General features: G+C 55.3%; 1 protein-coding gene across 13 annotated transcripts in view; it reads right to left on the minus strand.

The window, feature by feature from the left end:
- Nucleotides 1–291: 291 nt before the first annotated feature.
- Nucleotides 292–20,404, minus strand: part of IQSEC1 (IQ motif and Sec7 domain ArfGEF 1) — a 375,511-nt gene continuing 355,398 nt past the window's right edge. For 10 of the 13 annotated variants that reach the window (XM_047743506.1, XM_047743527.1, XM_047743516.1 and 7 more), the window contains 8 exons: nt 18,325–18,464; nt 17,819–17,848; nt 15,897–16,022; nt 14,367–14,466; nt 11,795–11,956; nt 10,874–11,050; nt 5,415–5,464; nt 292–4,107 (listed from right to left, as the gene is read on the minus strand). In XM_047743506.1, the coding sequence (XP_047599462.1) occupies nt 3,556–4,107; nt 5,415–5,464; nt 10,874–11,050; nt 11,795–11,956; nt 14,367–14,466; nt 15,897–16,022; nt 17,819–17,848; nt 18,325–18,464 (1,337 nt within the window). In that variant the 3' untranslated portion in view covers nt 292–3,555. The remainder of the gene's footprint in view (nt 4,108–5,414; nt 5,465–10,873; nt 11,051–11,794; nt 11,957–14,366; nt 14,467–15,896; nt 16,023–17,818; nt 17,849–18,324; nt 18,465–20,404) is intronic. The other 3 variants (XM_047743537.1, XM_047743566.1, XM_047743547.1) reach the window with 2 other exon arrangements.

The following is a 20,404-nucleotide window of genomic DNA, read 5'->3' on the forward strand; positions in this document are numbered from 1 at the left end:
GTTTCCTTGTTTATTGTTGTGATTGAAGACACTTTACAGAATTTCTCCTTTCACGGGCAGAAAGGGTGATGGTATTTTACAACGAAAACTGTAAGATGCATGCTTACCTGTAGAGACACAGCTTCATATGGAATGCTGAGTCAACACCTAGGGTCATGTTTAAGTATCTGCTGACTGTCTCTTTTCAGCTCGTTTTATTTTAGAGAAAAACAAGAGGCTTCTGCTGCATGCAGCGTGGGGATGGAAAAATCGCTCTACACTGGATGACTGAAGACATTTTTAAGCGAGATGTGCACATATTAGGATGAACTTTATTTTTACATTGTTGTACAATTCATTCATAAACTTAAAAAAAAAGATACAAAGACATGACTTGATTGTTGTCCCAGAAAAGATCTTCAGCCACTTCTGCTAGGGTCTCCTGCTCCTGCCCAAAGGACTGTTCAATTGCAACGATTTGTGCAACTTGAGAAAAATGTCCCAAGTGTGTCCTGACAGTGGCGAGGGATGACACACACATCCTGCAGCCTATCCCAGGGGTGGGGGTGGGGTGGACGACAGGCCCCCACACCTGCGACTCTGTGGAGGGCCATGTCTAGAAGGAACTGTCCCATAAAAGCAACACTGGGGATGGCGGGGGCGGGTTGGGGGGGCCTAGCAATTTTTCAGAGGTTTTTGCTGCCCAAATGAGACTTGGCAGTGTGGCTCCAGCCTCCTTAATAGAACAATGTACCTTCTGGAAGGGGTATCATCTCCCATGATAAGTTTGTAAATATAACATAAACAGTGAGGAAAACCACTGACTTGAGCCCAACACACTGTGTCCAGTTGGAAACACGGGGAGAAACGGAATTCATTCCGGAAGCACCCTTTTGCTAGATCCGGCCCTGGGACGCCCCAACAAAGCTTCGGGACACATGGATGATAGCTTTGGAGGTGAGGGTTCTGAACGGCCTGTGGAGCACGAAGGACGGCGATGGACAGAGCGCACCACCCTCACCCCCACCTCCCCTGCCATCGGCTTTGCCCTCTTCTTCTTCATTCGTGGTCATCCCTTTGGAAAGGGTAATCTGGTGCCAAGCAGCCTGTATCTTTTCTGGAACAACCTCGAGTTTACAGTTAGACTTTACTATTGGTACAGAGGGTGAAGAAAAGGCGACATATTTCATATGTTATCACTTTACTTCAACTATTTGTCAACAGTAACACTGATATAGTCTGCAAATACACAATACATAGAGTGTGGCCTCGCAGGACTGGCGCCAGGTGGCATGCAGTACAATTCGACTTGTCCTGGTCAGAACAACATCCTTTAAACTGCAAGACAGAGAATGCCTCGGGGAGCCTGACTCTGCAGGAAAACCTAAGAATTTAGGGGCGAGCGGGAGCGGGGAGCCTCCCACCAGCCCAGCTTGGACCAAATCGGACATACCCGTGCTGTTTACTTCTCTCCTTCCAGGCAGAGGCCCGGGAGAGAAACATGACACTGATGGGAAGATAAAGGTGGGCAGGTTAAAGTCACACTTCCAAAAAAAAAAAAAAAAAAAAAAAAAAAAAAAAAGGCTAAACTCTAGATTGCTGTATTTGCTCTCTGTGGAGATTAACAAAGTGCTCGGTTTGCAGATTTGCTGGTATGGTGACCCCAATGATATGACAAAGGGGTGGGTGGGGAGGGAAATGGGCAGGACCCTGAACCCTCCCGCCCCGCCCCGGTCGGCCCGCCGGGTGAGCTCCCCTTGGTCGTCCTGCCGTCTGGCCACGGCACGCCACGCCATCCACGGAGCTCGGAGCCCGGGGCCCGCAGAGTCCCGCACTAGCTTCGCCCTTTCTGAAAGGGCTCTCCACCGGGGCAGGGGCCGTGGGGCAGTCCTCGGGTCCCACGGCTTAGGAGCACAGCACTGGCGGCTGCAGTGGCTCGAAAGGCTGAAACTACAAAGTACGGCCCGTGGGTGACTCAGTCACAGAACCGGACGCATGTGGCGCCCGGCCCCGAAGGAGCGGATGGTGTCACCACAACATGGAAGCGACAAGAGCACAGCTGAGAGTCATGTGATGCCCTGGCAGCTAACTGGACCATGAGAAGGCAGCAGGGGGGAGGGCGTCGCTGGCGAGGGCTGGCACTTGTCAGCCGGGGTCAGGGTGGGGGGTCACGGTGATGACACGGCGGGGGGGGGGTTGTGCTAGCACACGGCCACATGAAATCACGATGATCACGGCTACCACTCAGAAAACAAAATGGGAAACACACACACCGCCCTGGGTTGCTACATGCTAGAATCAGCCTTCGGGCTCGCTCTGAGCGGTTCCCGGCAGAAACTCGCTCGGGGGCTGGTGCCTGTTGCGGTTTTGAGACAGGATGAGTAAGTTATGGTGTTGGGGAGACGAGGATGGGAGCTGGCCGTTTTCATGTTGGAGATGAACACTTCTGCCGTGGATGGGTGCCCCCCCCTCGGAGGGCTCTGAATGAGTGTGCATTAAATCATATGCATACAAAAGAAATATGGATCATGGGAATTCACAGTTATCGCAGCCATTAAAGTGTCTAAGAATCTGTGTCACCAATATCCTCGAACAACCAGTTCCTAACTAGTTGTCCCGAGTTGCTACTGTAGATTTACTGCATTTTTATCTATTTGCTTACCTGAAATAACAGAGTAGTTATAATACTGAGTACTTAGGATAGTTTTCTGTTAATAAAATAAGGATTTATACAAAGCAATATTGGACTTTTTAAACAGTTAGATGCTATGTTACTTGGCACAGTTAGTAATGATTGCGTAAAGATTTTAGCCAGTCCTGGAGGGACTTCTCTTCTTTTTATGAAAATATGGAAGTATCTGAATTTGTTCCTAGCATTTACGTTTTTGGTTTACTCTCTCTCACACATTCATGTAAGGTACTGTCTTCCTATCAGGTAAGTGGAGCTCCTCATAAAGTCTATATTGCTAATTTTGTGGACTGAGACGTTTCCTTTCACACACAAATACTACCTATACAGTATATATATATATATATTTATATATTTATATATTTATATTATATAAAGTTTACTTACGTTATTTTCATCAACCATATCAGGTCTACTTAATTTTTTGCCCATTGTCAATAAAAGAGCAATAAATGCAGCAAGTTTGGGTTTTTTTGTTTTGTTTTGTTCTGTCTCTGGTTTTTGTGTCTCGTTTCTTCTTTTCCTAGGCTGGGTTTTCATATGTGTGTTAGGGAGCAGAGCTGAGTGCTGCTTTGGGGTGGGGGGGCATTTCGACATCTATGTGGCCGGTGGCCCTGGTTTCAAGGCTGATGGTGGCCGAGGCCCACCCCGGGGTCGAAGTGGATGGAACCTGGGACGCCACGCTAAGTGCGATCGGGAGCTCTGTTCCCTACAGCGCAAGCCCCGTGGGCTCAGGGGGCTCCATCCAGGCCATGGGGAATGGGGGGTTGTGGGGGGAGGAGGTGGAAAGAGAAGGGCCCTGGGTCTGGTCTGAGGCGGACCGCCCCTGGGCGTGACTGTGTGGTGTGCACTTGTTCCGCGGAGTCTGGGACCCCGTCCCAGGCTGTCTACACAATTGTGCTGATGCCGCTGGGTTTGGCCTTGCTGCTAGTAGGGGGCGGCGGGGCGGGCGGCTGCCCGTGGTGGTGCACTGCATGGCCCGGGTGGCCGGCATGGGCCGAGGGCAGCGGTGGGTGGCTGTGCACATGGGCCCCATAGGGCGGGTGCCCCCCGTGGGGGCCGTGGTGGTACTGGTGTGCATGCTGGATGTGCTGGGGGGGGTGGTAGTGGTGGTGGTGGTGGTAGGGGGGCGGGTTCTGCTGCATGTGGCAGTACTGGCTGTGGTGCCCGTGCACCGAGGCTGGCGGCGGGCCCTCGACGGGCCCCTGGTGATGGCTGGCCACCACCGTGTGCGGCGGGTGGGGCAGGCCCGGTGGGTGGGGCGGCGGCTGGGGAGGGGCTGAGGGCGGGTGGGCCTGGGGAGGGGGCTTCCCTCTCTTACTCCCAAATAAGGAGCCCAGGAGGGAGGATGAGTTAGGCATAGTCTGGTGTGGGCGAGATGGACACTCTCGTGTTGATGTAGGTCTCCGGCGCATGTGAGGACTGCTAATGATGGACCCCTAAAAAGGAAATTCATAGAAATCAAAATTAAAAGATCTTAAAGCACTTATGTCAGAATGATTTTTTTTTTCTTTTTCTTTTTTTGTAATGTAAAAAGTCCACCCACTGACTGCTAGGCCTTAGTTCAACTCACTGGTTGCCAAGGGCAGGGCTGGGTGATGCTGCATGAGCTTTGCCTCCACTCATGCTACTACTGGGGGGCCGGCAGGGACTCAGAAGCGGCCTTCCACTGAGAGACGTGGGGAGGGCCAGGGCATGAGGGACCCTCCTCTGGTCTGGTCAAAGCAGCAGCAGCAGCACAAGTGTGACTTCTGCTCCCGTCCTGACACGGAAGGCGGCCTGAACTTTTGGATCAGAACGATTGGCCTGGGGGTGCCTGTGAGCAGCATGTGCGGAGTGGAGTGGGGTGGGCTGGTGTGCATGAAGGACCCCGTTCCTGCTGAAACTGCATCCTACGCTCTCCTGGGTCCTCTCCACAGGTACAAGGGCCAACTTTTCTGCCTGTGTGGGCCCCGAAGTTTCTGGGAAGCTGGTGGTAGGGACAGGAGGGGGGTTTGGGACCCTTGTTCTGGGTGGGGTGGGGGGCTGCCTGGGCATTTCACTGCAGCCACCTACTGCAAACCAAACAAGGAAAAAGAAGGAAACAAAAAGGTCTGCAAGCTGAGGTTAAGATGTGAACAGTAATATAGAGATGGTTGGAAGATGAATGAAATCTCATGAAATCCACACGGAATTTTTCTTGCTCTCACGGCTCTCCTCCCCCGAGCTAGCTAAGCCAAGTCCATGGTGCCCTGACTGCAGACACACAGCAATCGAAACTCCAGGAAGGAAGCGATGGGGATGGCGGAGCATGGAAGTCAAGAGACCGGCAAACCTCCCCCCAGGGCAGCGTGGCAGGAGGGTGCGTGGGCGCCTGGTGGTGGTGCCTCCTCCCCAAGGAACAGTGCCGGCAGGCGGGGACCCTGAGGGGGGAGTGCCGGGAAGCCGGGATGTTAACCATGCTCGGAGCCACTGGGGACAGGGTTAAGCGGGAACTAAAACACGGAATCCAGAACCACCCCCCCACCAGTCCAGCCCAATCAAGCGGTGAGAGGCACGGGCGATTCTGGGCGGGAGAAGCTGGCATGCACTGGGGCTGAGGCAGGCAGGGGGGTGGGGGCGGGCGTGTCTGCGCCTCTGTGCAGTAGGGGGAAGGAAGAGCAAAACAAAACAAAACGAAAACAGAAAAAAAAAGACAACAGATATAAACCAAGGATTGGGGAGGCAACACACGACAGCCAGCTGGACGGAGGCGCTTCCTACTTACTTCCACATTGCTCTCTAGCGATCCCGCACTGCTGCGACGCCCTCGCTTCCCTGCCCAGAACATGCAATACCAGAGGTTAGACACGGACACGAGGCCGGGCCGCCGCCTGCCTGGCCCTGAGCTGCCGCCACCGCCACTGCCACCGCCGCTGCCGCCAGCGCCACTGCCGGCCAGGGTGAGGGTCGGAGGACAGGCTCTGCCGGGAAGCTGGCGGCAGGGCAGTAGCAAGTTAAAAAAAAAAAAAGGGGGGGGGGTGCGTGGGTGTTTAAAGAAAAAAAGGAAATGTTTTTCCAACAGCCCCAACTTCATGCCCCTTCTGCTTGACTGGCAGTCCGCTGGGGCAGGGGGTGCCTCCAGGTGGGCCGAGGCACCCGTGCAGCTGGGACCCTAGCCACCTGCCAGGAGGGGACAACCGGACAGGGGCAGCTCCTATGATGGCTCAAAGCAAACAAAACGTGGTCCTGCATAGCCGTGACTTGGCGTGGATTTCATACACGCATGTATATGCATATTCGTACATACATATACATCCCCCCACCTCACAGGCAGGGTGGGCTTGATGGTTAGGAGGAAACTATGCTTGGCGTCCTGTCTTTTCCTCCTGGGAAGCTCAAAGGTGCCCGTGCCTCTGGAGTCTGTTGTTTGGTTTGTGCAGTGCCCTGGCCAGGGGCAGGAGACAGGGGCAGGGCTGCTGGGAGGGCCCAGGGTTGTGCTTCCTGTGAGCCACCCCCCCTCAAACCCCAGGATACTACAAAGCATTCCATCAGCTGTGAGTGCTCCCTGCCAACGGCTTTAAATATCCCCGGCACAGGGCACATAGCAGGCACTCGATACGCGTTGGCTGGGTCTCCTTCTTGGTTCTGGAGGCCCAGGGCTCATCCTGGCCTCCCTAGTCCCTCCGGAGGCCATCTCCATGGATTTTGGCAGGACGCTGAGGTTGGCAGGAATGGCTGGGTGCCCAAGCTTTGGGGTCTGGTCTCCAATGGGCTCTCAGGAAGGAACAGAGAAGGGCCTCCCACTTGACGTTCTGTAGGTTTCCATCTGTGCAGACCTGGCCATGAGCCAAGCATGTTTGTTCTTGGTCAAGTCCCAGGGCCACGCAGGTCAGGCATCCGCGCCAAGGAGGAGACAGATGCTCTGGTTGGCCCAATTCCCGTGAGCAGGATTCACACTCAGGTCTGCCTGTCCACCTCTGGGGCTGGGAAGATTGGCCATGCTGCCTTCTAAGCTGAACCCAGGCTGAGCCTAGGAGCCTGGAAGATGGAAAGATTGCTACCCGCCTCTCTGTGGCCCACACCCTAACCATGTGCTGGGTGGAGAGTATGCCTCTGTGGGTCCGTGGCATCCAAGTGTACTGGACCGTGCCTGGGATACAACCTTGATCCTGGGCACACAACAGCAGACTCAGGGCACATCTGGTCCCTTTGCTTTGCCTGCCAACCCTCAAACCTGAGTTCCAGCTGGGAGATTGCTTGACTCTGGGAGTGAGCTCTGAGAGAGGCTCAGAGATCGCTCAGGACAGGGCCACATAGAAGATTAGGGCAAGAGGGTTTTCTACCGGTTTCTGAGGACTGGGGAGAACCAAACAGGACCTGGCCCTTGTTCCTAGCTGGAAAAAAGATGAAGATCACATATCCTCATCTTCTGGCTGGTGTGAGAAGATGGGCTGACCTTCTTCCCTTCCTGCTTTTTGTCTCAAAACGGCAGTCCAGAGACACGGAGCAGGAGGAAGCCCTTTGGCTGGAGAGGTGATTCCACCTGGCGGTCCTTTGATTTTTTTACCTTGGTTTCTGCATCTGTGAAATGGGCATGCCCCTGCTTCCGAGTGGGCCGGACATGAGCATCAGACACTCAGGGTACCATGGCACCATGCAGAAATGCAGAGAGTCAGGTCTCTGCTGTCTGGGATTTTAAAGTCAGCTCTCTGGCCCCTCTAAGCCTAGAGGGCTCCCCTGACTGAAAACCGGGGACAGAGGAAAGCCAGCCTACCCCGACCTCCCTGCCGGTGCCCAGCAATGTCTTCCAGTTGGCCTGCTTCTCCTACTGGGACTCAAGCTGGGCCTGGAGCTAGGTTTGAGGGCTCCATATGGTATCTGGTCTGAAGTAGGACAAAACCCTCCTCTCTTCCTTCTCCTGCCCCCGGTGGGCCAGGCTTCAGGATGGTTTTATCTTGGATGTCTTTGTGTGATGTTAAGTTTCTTGGAATTCACCTTTTCAACTTCTGAATCGGCACGAGATGTGGGGTATCCTTACAGAGCTCTCGGCAGTCCAGTCCCAGAGCCCCTTACTTATAGGCATACCCCACAGACACCTGCTCACTGTAGACCCGGGTTCGGGGGAGTGCACACAGAACACCCCATGTACTCATGGAGGCACTGTGTGCCAGGACAGTGGCTCTCGCCCCTGCATCCACACTATCCCTCACCTGCACTCCAAACTCCAGGTACCCTCCCTCTCTCTTGGGATCTTACAGCAGCCATGGTGAGCCCCACCCCACCTGGTGTCTCTCTTAGAGCCTGATCAGGCCCTGCCAGGCCAATCAGGGCCAGGATCAGGAACCATATCCGGAAGGCGCCCCCAGCATGGCTCTCCACATCCTTCCCCTGCTTCTCAGTGTCAGCACAGGGTACAGCAAGGGCTCTCGACCCAGGGTCTCACCCCACGGCCCTTAACGATGCTGGAGGCTGAGCCGGTGCTGCTTTGGACACTGGCCACCAGGAGCCACCAGCTCTCCCCTGGGAGGGCTGCCTTGGCACAGGACATGGCAGGTCTCCAGCTAAGCCCAGGAGCAATGACAGGGGCAAGTGGGTCCAATGGCCTCTGGGAGACAGCCTCTTCCTGGAGACTGGTGTTGAGTAGCTTGACTGGGAAGGGGCAGGAGGATGTGGGGCACTTGGCAGGGAGTGTCAACCATGACTTGACTGATCTGGGCCAGGGGCTAAGGCCCAGTCACACCTGTGTCCCTGGTCCTCGTAGGTCCTTGATTTCAGGCTGGCAGGACTCTGAAATGAGCACGGGGTCTCAGGCGAAGGAAGACCCTGTGGAGAGTGTTGGGTGGGGCCTCACAGCTCAGGCCCCTCCCTCTACCTCTCAGAATGTCAGGGGCTCCTGGAGGTCTCCTCGAGGTCAAGCTATAACTGCCTCTTGGGTCTCCAAGGTCTCCATCTGAGGTGTGTCGTCTCCTGGAATGATGTGTGATCACAGCTATTCTCAGGAGTGGTGCCACGCCAACTGTGGAGTGCTAGCTTGCCTGAAGGGAGGCAGTGCCCCTGACACCTTGCCTCTTCTCCATGAGCTCATCTTGCTGAGGGCCGTGGTGGGTGGAGTGATGCCGCCTCTGGAGAGCGGCACCCCGACCCAGTCCCAGTCCAGGGCATGGAATTCCTTGTCTCCAGGTGCAGAGCCCAGCATCTTCTGGGATGGTTGCTGACCCTGGCCAGCCTCCCTCAGGAGATCCCAATTGGCCCATTCCTAGTCTGGGGCCATGGCGGCCGCCAGCACTCCTGCACCTCGTGCCTTGCCTTCCCGGCTTCCTGGGTAGTGGGTGCTTTCTTCCCTGGGGACTTTTTTCATTATCTCACGGGAAGACTCTATCCCTAGAGGTTTTCTTAGTTCAGAATGCCTCAGTGACAGTGGCAACAGGAACAATAAACGGAAAGTAGCCAAACCTCAGAGCTCTGTCTGTCCCATGGCCAGGGGCCTGGGCACGCAGCTCTCCCTGATCCCCAGGAGCTGGAAGAGACATGGCTGGCCGTGAAGACCATTCTGGCCATAGTGGGAGCCTCAGTTTCAACAGAGCCACAGTCACTTGAGGGGCTGCACAAGGCCCCTCAGCCCTCTAGGCACTGCATCAGGGATCAAGAGAGGTAAGTCCTGGCTTACCCACTTACCCACTGCACAAACTCAAACAGAGGCTCCAGCCCCCAGCCTGCAGAGGCCCAGAGCAGTCCGGTATTGTTGAGCTGGGTTTAACAAGCCATAGGGAAAACCAGCGGTTCTCAACCAGGGGCAGTTTTGCCAACAAGGGGCGATTTTTGCCCCCTTCTCCCCAGAGGACACCTGAAAATTTCTGGAGGCATTACTGACTGTTATGACTGGGGGAGGTAGGCCTGGACTCCCGTAGGTAGAGGCCAAGGCCACTGCTAAACATCCCACAGAGCGCAGGACGGCCCCCCACAGCACCAAATGTCAAGGGTGCTGGGGTTGAGAAACTCTGGGTTAACCCTCATGCTGGCAATGGATTTCTGATTTTTACCATGGGAAAAAAAAAATATGACAAGACCAAAAAAAAAAAAAAAAAAAAAAAGCAAAGGAAAAAAGTCCAACTAAAAAAAAAAAAAAAAGAAAAAGAAAAAAAAACAACAACAACAACCCAAATTTCTGGGCAATGGCTAAGCCGCAGGAAGGCAGGACTGCTGGTGGGACAAGGATGGGATGGGGTCCCGGGCAGGCTCTTGTCATGGGGCCCAGAGCTGGCCACCAGGTAGTGCCCAAGGCAGGGTGGGCTGGGTGAGCTCTCGGGATGGGAGGGGGCTGGTTTCGGCCTGACAGGGTCTCTTCCAACAAGCCAGGGCCTATAATCAGGCTCCCAGGAGAAGCTGCCTGGCTAGATGGGGCAGGGTAGACTGGGGAACACGGGCATAGGGAGGGAGGCCTGTCACCCACAGCTCCTTTGATAGCGATGCAGGCCAGGCAGGGCTGGAGCAACACTCACGGGCGGCTGGCCTCAGCTCAGAGGACCTGGCCGGGCGAGGGCTGCCAGCAGAAGCTCCCTGAGGCTCTCTAGGCACACCCTCCACCCTGGGAAATCTGGGAGGCTTAGTGATGCTGCTGGCTTGGGTGTTAAGAGGCTGGCAGCAAATAAACACACACAGAAACGAAGAAACAACAACAAAAACCACAGTCCGCCAGGGCTCTCCCCTGATGTCCCAGGGGCAGCCGTGGCCACCACCTCGGGGCTGGATGGGGGGGGCCTGGGTTCCCCAGGAAGGGAGACCTGTGTGAGGGAAGCAAGACCAGGGACAGCGGGAGGGGGGCTCCAGACACAGTTTAGAGGGCTTCACTCCATTTCATTCATCAGCATAAAACACAGGGACGTAGCAGCACAGAGAACAAGGGACACATCCATCAGCGGGACCTGGCTCGCTCTGTGTGAGAGCAGTTTCCGGAAAATAAATAAAAGGACAAATGAAACCCCTAGAAGGAGAAAGGGAGAATGGGGGTAACCTCCTGGCTGTTCTGCCTTAACCAGTGGGTCCTGTTTCCAGAGAAGCCGGCTCTGCGTGGTCAGGTGTTGCTACGGTTTGGGGACGTTCACAGGGAAGTGCTCGGTTGGAACCCTGCCACCGCCACTGGCCGCTACCTCAGGCCCTTGCTGGCACATGACGCTTGCCCCAGCGGCCTGGTCTGAGTCCTGCGTGCGCTGGGCTAGGAAGGGGGGGGTCAGGCCCGGCTCTTACCCGCTTCGGAGAGGTCCCTCAGGGAGCTGCTGAGGGCACTGCGTTTGAGGCCCTCCCCGCCTGCGTAGCTGTCGTCCAGGCAGGCCCGGCTCAGCGTCCCATTGCCCGACTCCTTCTTGAGGCTGGAGCACTGGGACATGCTGGGCCGCACGACGCCCTTCTGCTTCTCAAGCTCCGCTGAAACAGAGGAGGCGAGGGACTGGTGAGAGGGGACAGCCTTGGGGGCAGGCATGGGACCAGGGCCCTCCGGGCAGGCATAGCAACGCACCCTGGGGAGAAGTCAGGGCCCAGGGCTGTCTTGGGAAAGAGAAGGTATGAATGCCGCCTTTCACAAAAGGGAGCTGGAAAGGAGGCTGGAGGGGCACGGGCCTTGGGGTCTGCAGGAAAGACAGTCACTTTGCAGGCCTCAGGGCAGACGAGGAGACGGGCCTGTCTGAGGATAACCAAGGGGTAACCCGGCCTGGCTCGGGATGGGGGGCCAAAGGTGGAGATAGCCATGTGCCTCTAGGGATCGAGGCTTGGAGTCAGGAAAGGAAAGGATTATAATCTGCTCTGCTGGAACCCAGGGGATGGGCTTGGCTCTGACCCCATTGGTCAGTTGGGCCCTGACGTGGAAGACAAATAATCACCACACCAAAGTGCAGAGAGCTCAGCTCCGGAATGCTGGGAAAGCTGGTCTTGTGGGATGACCGGGGAACCGGCCCTCGAGGGACATGCTGTGTGGTCCCACCAGCAGGATGGGCCTGGGCCACTGAAGCCCCGGCTCTCACAGGGAGGCCTCTGCCGCCCTGCCCGCCATGCAGCCTCCTCTGGCTTCGGGCAGGTGGGCTGTCCTGTCGTAGGGCTGTGGGAAGGACGGGCGAGACCTCCCAGATAAGCCGGGGCTGCTGGCTGTCCCTCTCCAGGGGGCCCGCAACTTACACTCTATCCTGTGCTTCTCCATCTCCTGCACTTCGGCAATGGACTCCCGCAGGTCATCAGTGAACTTCTTCCGGTCTTGAGGATTGGGAGCATTGAAGTTTATTAACACTTTGATGTCTGCCCCGGGGACAGCAGATGTGAGCCGGATGCCATTGGGGTAGTCTGCAAAGGAGGAGGAGAGGAGAAGAACCCATGGGTCCTTGTGTGATCTCTGCAATCTCTCTCCCGGTCAAGAAAATACTAAGAAGTCCAAGAGCCAGGCTTTCAGAGGACATGTCCAGCCGGGAAGGAAAGGCATCCGCAGAGCAGACCACAGGGACTGCCAGGAAATCCCCATCTCCCGACTTGGGTCCCTGTTGTTCCATCTGTAAGTCAGGGTCAGATCTGGCTGATCTAGGCAGAAGCCACAGCCCCCATTCTTCCTCAGCCCGAAGGTCATGGAGCCTGGACCCTTCAATTCAAGGTCCCTGGTCACTGCCTGCAGCTTGAGAGAGTGGCCAGGGCTGGAGTCCAGGGGGAGTGAGAGGTAGTGTCCTGTGCTGGGTGGGAAGTCTTATCTGGTCACCTTGGACAATTCTCAGGGTACGCTGAGCTCTGTTCTCTGCCAAATGGCCTCCAGACCCTCGTTCCCTTGCATGCATCATGGGCGTTCTATGCTGAAGGCACTACGCCAAGGGCAGCATCTTTCTGCTCAGACCTGCCTGGTGCCACTTCTGAGCTCATGGGGTCCCTGTGGCTTTGGCCCCCGGCAGCGCCTCTCTCTTCAGTGGGTGTCTGTAGGCTCTTGGCTCAAATACCAATCCCACTCTTGCTCAGACCTCGGTCAACGCTGGGAACTCAAACACCTAGAGGTCCAAACATGTTCCCTAAATGTAGGAAGCAGACCCCACGAGACCTCAGTGCGACAGAGCGAGTGCAGAGAGGGGCATGCAGCCCAAGACCACCACACGGGAATGTGGGCCTAGCAATGCCAAATCCCAGTTCTTAAGAGAAGTCGACAGTAACCACAAGTTCCATATGAAGATTTCAATTTCAGCTCAACAAATTAAAAAATAAATGTATAAATGGAATATAACATAACTGACCTGGGACTGACCCATGGCTACCACTCTGAGATCCATGGTATGTATGAAGTCATGTCCCGTAGAAATGTCAGTGTCAGCTCTGGGGCTCCTGCCAGTGCCTTGTGTCCAGGGATGAGGGCTGAGCCCTGGGAATCTAAAAATGATCATGGGGCAGCTTCTGCCTGAGGATTCAGTCTGGTGGGGCCACTGCTATGAGCATCATGGCCACTGCCATTCCTTCCAAGCGGGGGCCTGCTCCTCAGGAGGATGTGGGATCCTCCCTGGGGCTGCCTGGTGAAAACCGGGGCAAGGCAGGGTTCCTGGCCTGGGATGTGGTAGAGCAGGAGGTAGGGAGATGGTACGGTCGGCGTCCTGGGCTCTTCGGGGGCACAGTGGGCGCCAGTTCCATTTAGGACAGAGAAGGGGTAAAGAGCCCCAAATGTAAGTCCTCAGGCCCCAGGGTTTGGGATGGCCCAGCCTCAAGTCCCTGGAACTTTCTCAACCTGCAGATGGACAGCTGATCACATAGATGGTGGCTTGGTGACCTGTCCGAGAGGATGAGGGCTTCCCTGATGCTGGAGATACCATGATACTCCACAGGTGCAGGCAGCAGGACCCAGCCCCTACCCCCCATCTCAGGAGGCCTGGCTCAGCCCGCAGTTCAGGGACCTCCAACAAGGACGGGATGAAGAGGGAGAGAGGAAGAGGGAAGGGCTTGAGTAATGGAGAAGGACGAGATCAAAAGAAGAAGTCAGGAGTGTCAGCTCCCCGCCAAACTCCCTAGGCCCCACAGACCACTCATACCCAGAGGAGACTTTCCAACAGCAGCTAAGCGTAAATCCCGTTTCAGGAGCTGTTCTAAGTATTTCATGTGCATGCACTCAGCTAAATCTATGAGCTATCCGCCCATTTTATAGACAAAGGGAATGGAGCCCAGAGAGGTTACGCGAGCCGGGCCACAGAGCCGCTTAGAGTGAGAGCAGGGCTGGCTCCCAGGCTCTCCGCCCGGGGCTGAAATCTTCTCTTCTACCTCCCCTCAGGCATGACCTCAATCTATTAGTTCACTTACGCTGGCATATCACCTATGCCGTTTAACTTGAGGTTTTCCCCTGCAACATTTTATTGATGTAAATGCACTCTGCTCTAAATTAAGAAATCTCACCAGCCGTAAGCAGAAAGAACAGGAAAAGTAAATGTGATAACCACTGTGTACGATGTCACTAAATTCTTCCCCGTTACTGTTGCTTATCAGACCCCTGGCCTATATGCTGCTCTCCGCAGGTGACACAGGCCTGAGAGCATGCGCAGGAGAGCTACCCTGGGGTTTTGTCCTCGGGGAACCAGGCAGAAGGGGAGATCACTGGGGAGTGCTGTGCTTCCTGATGACAGGGTGAGAACTGTGATGCCGTCTCCCGCCCCACGGTGCTGTGGCCACGCGTGGATGAGCACTCCAGGCCACATGCTCATGGCCTGGCCGTGGCAGGCCTCCCCTCCCCGCACACACTTACACTGGTTCTCGAAGAGCAAGACCTGCATGCCGTACAGGGAGAAGGACTGTCGGAAGCTGTAGGTCACGGAATTCTTCTTTTTCTGGAAGATCTTGGTAACCTGCGGAGATCCAGAGACAGAGGCTAAGTCCCATCACCTGCCCAGGCGCAGCTCTGGGAGCTCGGGATTCGAAGTGGGCCTAATGTCAGAACCCCTTCAGCTATTCAGTGGTCAGGGCGGCCTCTGGGGCAGGAAAGGGCTGCGCACTCATGCATATCCTGACATGAGTGCTGGCTTCTGTTGCTACAAGTCCCAGGTGTCATGCTGGCTGGGAATGACGCCCGTCAGGCTAGCACAGAGGTGACAGGCACGGCATCCCCCAGGACCCTAAAGGTGCCAGGCCAGATGCTTAGGCCCAGGACCCCTCCTGAGTGCTCTGTCTGCAAGATTAATTTTGGGGGAGAAAACGGAGGCTCAGAAGTCTGAAGGAGGGGAGCCTGGGTGGCTCAGAGGGTTAAAGCCTCTGCCTTCAGCTCAGGTCATGATCTCAGGGTCCTGGGATGGAGCCCTGCATTGGGCTCTCTGCTCAGCGTGGAGCCTGCTTCCTCCTCTCTCTATCTGCCTGCTTCTCTGCCTACTTGTGATCTCTCTCTGTAAAAATAAATATAATCTTAAAAAAAAAAAAAGAAGTCTGAAGGAACTTGCTTGAGGTCAGGGACTCTTAACAAAGGATCTGAAACCCACAGGTCTGGATTCTAATCTCGGTAATCAGAGAGGACCAGCTGGGTCTCAGGCAGGTAGGGATATGGGGTAAGGGCCTCTAGCGAGAAACCTGTGGCATGGGAGAGACAGAGACCCAAAGGATAGGTTTGCCCTGCTACCTGCAGGGGCATCTTTATCCCCAGTGGCTAGCACCCATGCCACCTTTTTTCCAGGCAGGAGTGCCTCAGTTTCACTTTGGGGAATCTCCTCTCTGCTACATTTAGTCCGGTGGTCCTGGGGCTGGGCAGTGACCCAGGCTTAGCCAGTAAGACAGCACTGCCCCTGCCTGGAGCCCGGGAGTGGCTCGGGCACGGGCCCGGGAAGCAATGAGACCTTGGCTTGGACTCTTACGAAGAGAATCCCACTGGTGGCCAGGGATGCCAGGGAGGCCCCAGGGGTGGGACAGGATGAAGCCTGCAGCTGCCAAGGCTGACACTCCCTTCTTGGACAGAGGCTGCCTGAGGAGGAATCCTGCACAGCTGAGAGACAGCCCGACAAGGAGTCCTGCTGACACAGTTTGAGCCTCTGGGAATAGTTGGGGCTGAAGGCCCAGAGACTCCTCTGGGCTTTTTCAAAAGCCAACGAAGCCCTGTGTTCATTGGCAGAGCCATGAGTTAGACTCTGCCTCTGTGAACCCAAAGACCGTGGGGCTAACTCCATCCCTGCCACCCACACCCCACCCCGAGTGTGCCTCTTCCAGAGATGCGGCCAGACGGAGACCACAGCTGCAGGTAAAGGGTGCCCTGAGTCTCGCTCCCAGCCACGGCCCACTGTGGGGAACCACGTACCACCAGGAGGTCGTTAAACAGGAAGATTTCTCGCTGGTGCAGTCCGAGTTTCTGAGGCTTATTTGGGTCTGGAACCTCAAAGAGCCGGCAGTAGCAGACTAGCCTCCGATGGGGCAGAGAGAGCACCTGTGCCGGGAGGAAAGCCCTGTCGTCAGCCCCGTGCCCCTCGGCAGGAACCCGGGCAGCACACTTGAAACCCAGCCTGTGTGCCTGGCATCTGAAAATGCCCTCTCCCACCAACCGTGCATAACAGAACAGACATGTTTGGCCTCCTAGCAATTCTCCCCCACTCTTCCTCAGGAGCTCTCCTGAAGGGCTGTGGAAAGCGCCCCTGCTTCTAGTGATACCTCCTTTCCTTTCCTTCAGGCAGGTCCCAGACTTCTTAAAGCATCATGCTCATGTCGTAGTCCCCTCCTCCCCCCAGTGAGAAATTTACCATCCCTGATTTCCCCAAAAAGTGCCTGTCACAGACATAAGCCCGTAAGTCTCTGTAAAGTTCTCTCCAGAGAGTGTCTACTCTAGAGGGGGAAACTGAGGCACAGAGAGGTTGGGCAGCTTGCCTCAGCCACACAGCTGGGAAGGCACAGAGCCAGGAGCGGCTTCCGGGCCCCTTCCAGAGAATCCTCATGGTTCTGATGCCTGAAAAGCCCTGTCCCAAATCCTGAGCCAGCTGCCGGAGCTCTGTGGGGCCTGGCCTGGGCCTCTGCTCTGAACATGGCTACCATGGGTTCATGTGCATCCCCACCCTGCTGAAGCCCAGGGTACTCTCAAGGCCAGGGGCAACTTGTATGGTGTCTAAGGGCTGTGGTGACAAGCCGTCTGGGAGGCCCAGTCACGGCTCTGAGGGTCCCCTAGCTCACGCAAGAGACAGTAAGTTAGAAAAGGGCTGGGATGTGCTGGGTATTGTCATGGCAGGCAAGGAGGGTCCACTCTGCCAACAGGTGCCCTGGGGCAGGGATGCCTGAGCTCATCTCACCCCTTGTTTACCAGTTTCTAAACCCAGTCAGGACAGGGTTCCCTTTCCCCAGTCCTCGAACGGGGAGGGAACACATGGCCCAGGCTGGTGTGCTCAGGGAGTGGCCCTGCTCAGAGCAAAAGTGTGAAGGGTGGGGCACCTGGGTGGCTAAAGTGGGTTAAGCCACTGCCTTCAGCTCAGGTCATGATCTCAGAGTCCTGGGATCGAGCCCCATATCGGGCTCTCTGCTCAGCAGGGAGCCTGCTTCCTCCTCTCTCTCTCTGCCTGCCTCTCTGCCTGCTTGTGATCTCTGTCTGTCAAATAAATAAATAAAATCTTAAAAAAAAAAAAAAAGTGTGAAGGGAAGAGGATGGTGAGAGGTGGGGCTGGAGAGGTGGGTGAGGATTGGTCAGTATCCAGTGGACCCTCTCTGGGGGAAGCTGGCAAGAGCGGGGAGAGGACAGTTTTGTGATACTGACTCCCGCAGCCCAGGGCTGCCTGCTGAGAGGGAGAGACAGACACGTAAGGCATGTGCCATGTGCCTGCCAGGCTGGTGTGTCTCCAGGTGCTCCTGCGGTGAGCAGGCACACTTGCTCCAGGCCATGGCAGTGGAGTATCAGGGGTCAGAGCATGGGTGGGGTGGTAAGGGTCGTCTGTTTCAGGCACAGTGCCTCTGGGTCTGGGGATAAGCCTTGGCTTTAGAGCTCTGTCTGCAGGAGAGGGAAGGAGACTATGTGCTCTGGCCTGCTGGCCCAACCCTCTCCCTGGGCCCACAGTCTCTGGGCCTGCAAAGATTCGAGGCTGGGATCATTATGTAAATCAAATTTCTCACCGCTCCAGAAATTAATTCAAGCAGTTAGAATTGTGGATCTGGGAGCCAGGAGATTGCAATGATCTGAACAAAGGACACGGGGCCTAACCCCACGGCGGGCTATCAGCCAGAATACAAAAGCAAAAGGATACTCACACAGCCAAGCCCGTGATGCAGGGATCCAATCTAAGCAGGAAACATGAAACAAAGAAAAAAAGACACCAATGATTGAAGAAATGCACCTGGGCCCGGAGAGAGCTAACAGGACGACATCCAAGTAGGTCAGCACCCCTCCTGTGGCTCCCACATCCTCTGTCCTCTGTCCAGACATGACCCACACAGTAGCTGGGGAGACCTTCTTGCTGCCAGAACCCTAAGGCAGCAATGAAGGCATTCCTGGGCCACCAAGGGACCACCGCACGACTTTGGCTGTTGGTTTCTTAAGAGCCGCAGGCTCTTTTTTAAACAGAATCCAGAACCAATGGCTGTTACTCCCAATAGCAGGAGCCACCCTACACCTGCAGTAATTCCCCCTAAGGCGCTGGGTTCCAAATGGCATCAGGGCTGCTGTCCAAAGCCGAAGCCAGTGAGGTGGGCCTGGGGTCACATGAAGCAGGGGTGGGTGGGAGTGGGGGAGCCAGGGACACTGGGTCACCACATACCGGCTTCTTCCCCACGATGAGCTTCTCCACCTTCTGCACCTGGGACACATGGTCCTCATTGGTCTTCAGCTCCCGCTTGCGAATGCGCTCGTAGATCCCGATCAGCATCTCCCGGGGAATGTCCTCACCATCGTCCACACCTGGGTGGGAGAGCAGCCACCAGGTGTCAGCGAGGGCCGGGGCCTAGGTGGCGGGGGCACCCCTCTGCTTCGGGCCCCAGGCTCACCCCTCATTTACCAGTTTCTAAACCCAATCAGAAGAGTGATCCCTTTCCCCAGTCCTCAGCAGAACTAAAGGCTCTCTGGACCCACAGCCTCGAACATCTTCAGTCCATTACAAAGTGTCTCAGAATCCTTCCACCAGGACCAAGCCAGCACAGCCAGGCTCCAAGGCTTTATGAATATCAGCTTGGTAACAGGCCTAGGCTCAAGTTCCTGCTTGGTTCCCAAGTTCCTGACAAGCCACATAACCAAGTCCCTGAGCTGGGGGTCCTGTTTCAAGTGGGCCACCGAGAGCACTGGTGGCTTCCCAGAGATCTTGTGAGGAGGCCAGAGCAGCCCTGGTATTTCCCAGAAAGTGCAAATTCCGTGCACCTGCTGCTAGCTGTCATCCCATATCACATGGCACAGAAGCTGGAGGCCTGGCCTTGAACCTGAGTTGTTCTGACAACAGGCACGTATGCTTTCTGCTAAACCCTGAAAAACTGCTGTGAGGAGAACAGCCCCACTCAGGAGAGAAACCCAAACCCACATCAGTCCTCAGACTGCAGGCTGGTGAAAATCTGGGGGTTTGGTACCGGACACTGTTGGTGAAGTTGTGGGAAGGGGCCTCACACACTGCGGGTGGGACGGGGGCCTGGTTCCGCCCCTGCCCTGGACCACTTGCCACTGGCTATCACAGTTATAAACTCAAAACTCTCCGGGCCACTGATTGCATTTGGGGGAATTTATCCCGTGGGACAGGCTCCACAGACAAGGTGACTCATTGGAGCATGGATTCCAAATAGTGGAAGACTGGAATTCACCCATTTACCCATTCACAGGAGACCAGTTAAGCCATCACCGCACAGGAGGGCAATGGAATATCACACACCTGCCAGGAAAATGAGCAAGGCCATAGGGAACCGACGTGGAAACGTTCTCTGAGATTTGTTAAATGAGAAAAGCAAGGTGCCAAAGGGACGAGGGTAAAACCAGTCATGCACGTTGGTACGTGTGTGAGCAGGGAAGCTGCGAGCAGTACATCAGGGACTGAACAACCTGGGTGCACAGGGAAGGATGGGAGGGGCTCCGCCACAGACCTTTCCTACTTTTTTTTTTAAACAGACTGTTTTTTTAGAACTGTTTTTTGTTTTGTGTGTGTTTTTATTTTTTTTTTTTAAGATTTTATTTATTTATTTGACAGAGAGAGATCACAAGTAGACGGAGAGGCAGGCAGAGAGAGAGAGAGGGAAGCAGGCTTCTTGCTGAGCAGAGAGCCCGATGTGGGACTCAATCCCAGGACCCTGAGATCATGACCTGAGCCGAAGGCAGCGGCTTAACCCACTGAGCCACCCAGGCGCCCCTGTTTTGTGTGTGTTTTTAAAAGATTTTATTTATTAGTCAGAGAGACAGAGTACTCGTACAAGCAAGGGGAGGGGCAGAGGGAGAAGCAGGCTTCCTGCTGAGCAGGGAGCCCGATATCCCAGGAGCCTGGGATCATGACCTAAGCCGAAGGAGACAACCGACTGAGCCACCCCGGTGTCTCTAGAACTGATTTTTAGAGCAGTTAAGTTCGCAGCAAAATTGAGGGGAAAGCACAGGGATTTCCCTACAACTCCTGCCCTCCCAGCCACGGATCTTTTACATCTCCATAGTTTTGCCTTTTCTGGAATGTCACATAGCTGAAATCCTATGGTATGGGGCCTTTTCAGACTGGTTTCTGTCCCTCAGTAATAGGCCTTTAAGGTTCCTCCAGGTGTTCTCCTGGCTGCATAGCTCATTTCTTTTTATTTCTTTTTAAATTTTTTTTTATTTTTAAAGATTTATTTATTTGACAGAGAGAGAGATCACAAGTAGGCAGAGAGGCAGGCAGAGAGAAA

This window comes from Lutra lutra, chromosome 1, assembly GCF_902655055.1.
Source record: "Lutra lutra chromosome 1, mLutLut1.2, whole genome shotgun sequence".
NCBI lineage: Eukaryota > Metazoa > Chordata > Mammalia > Carnivora > Mustelidae > Lutra > Lutra lutra.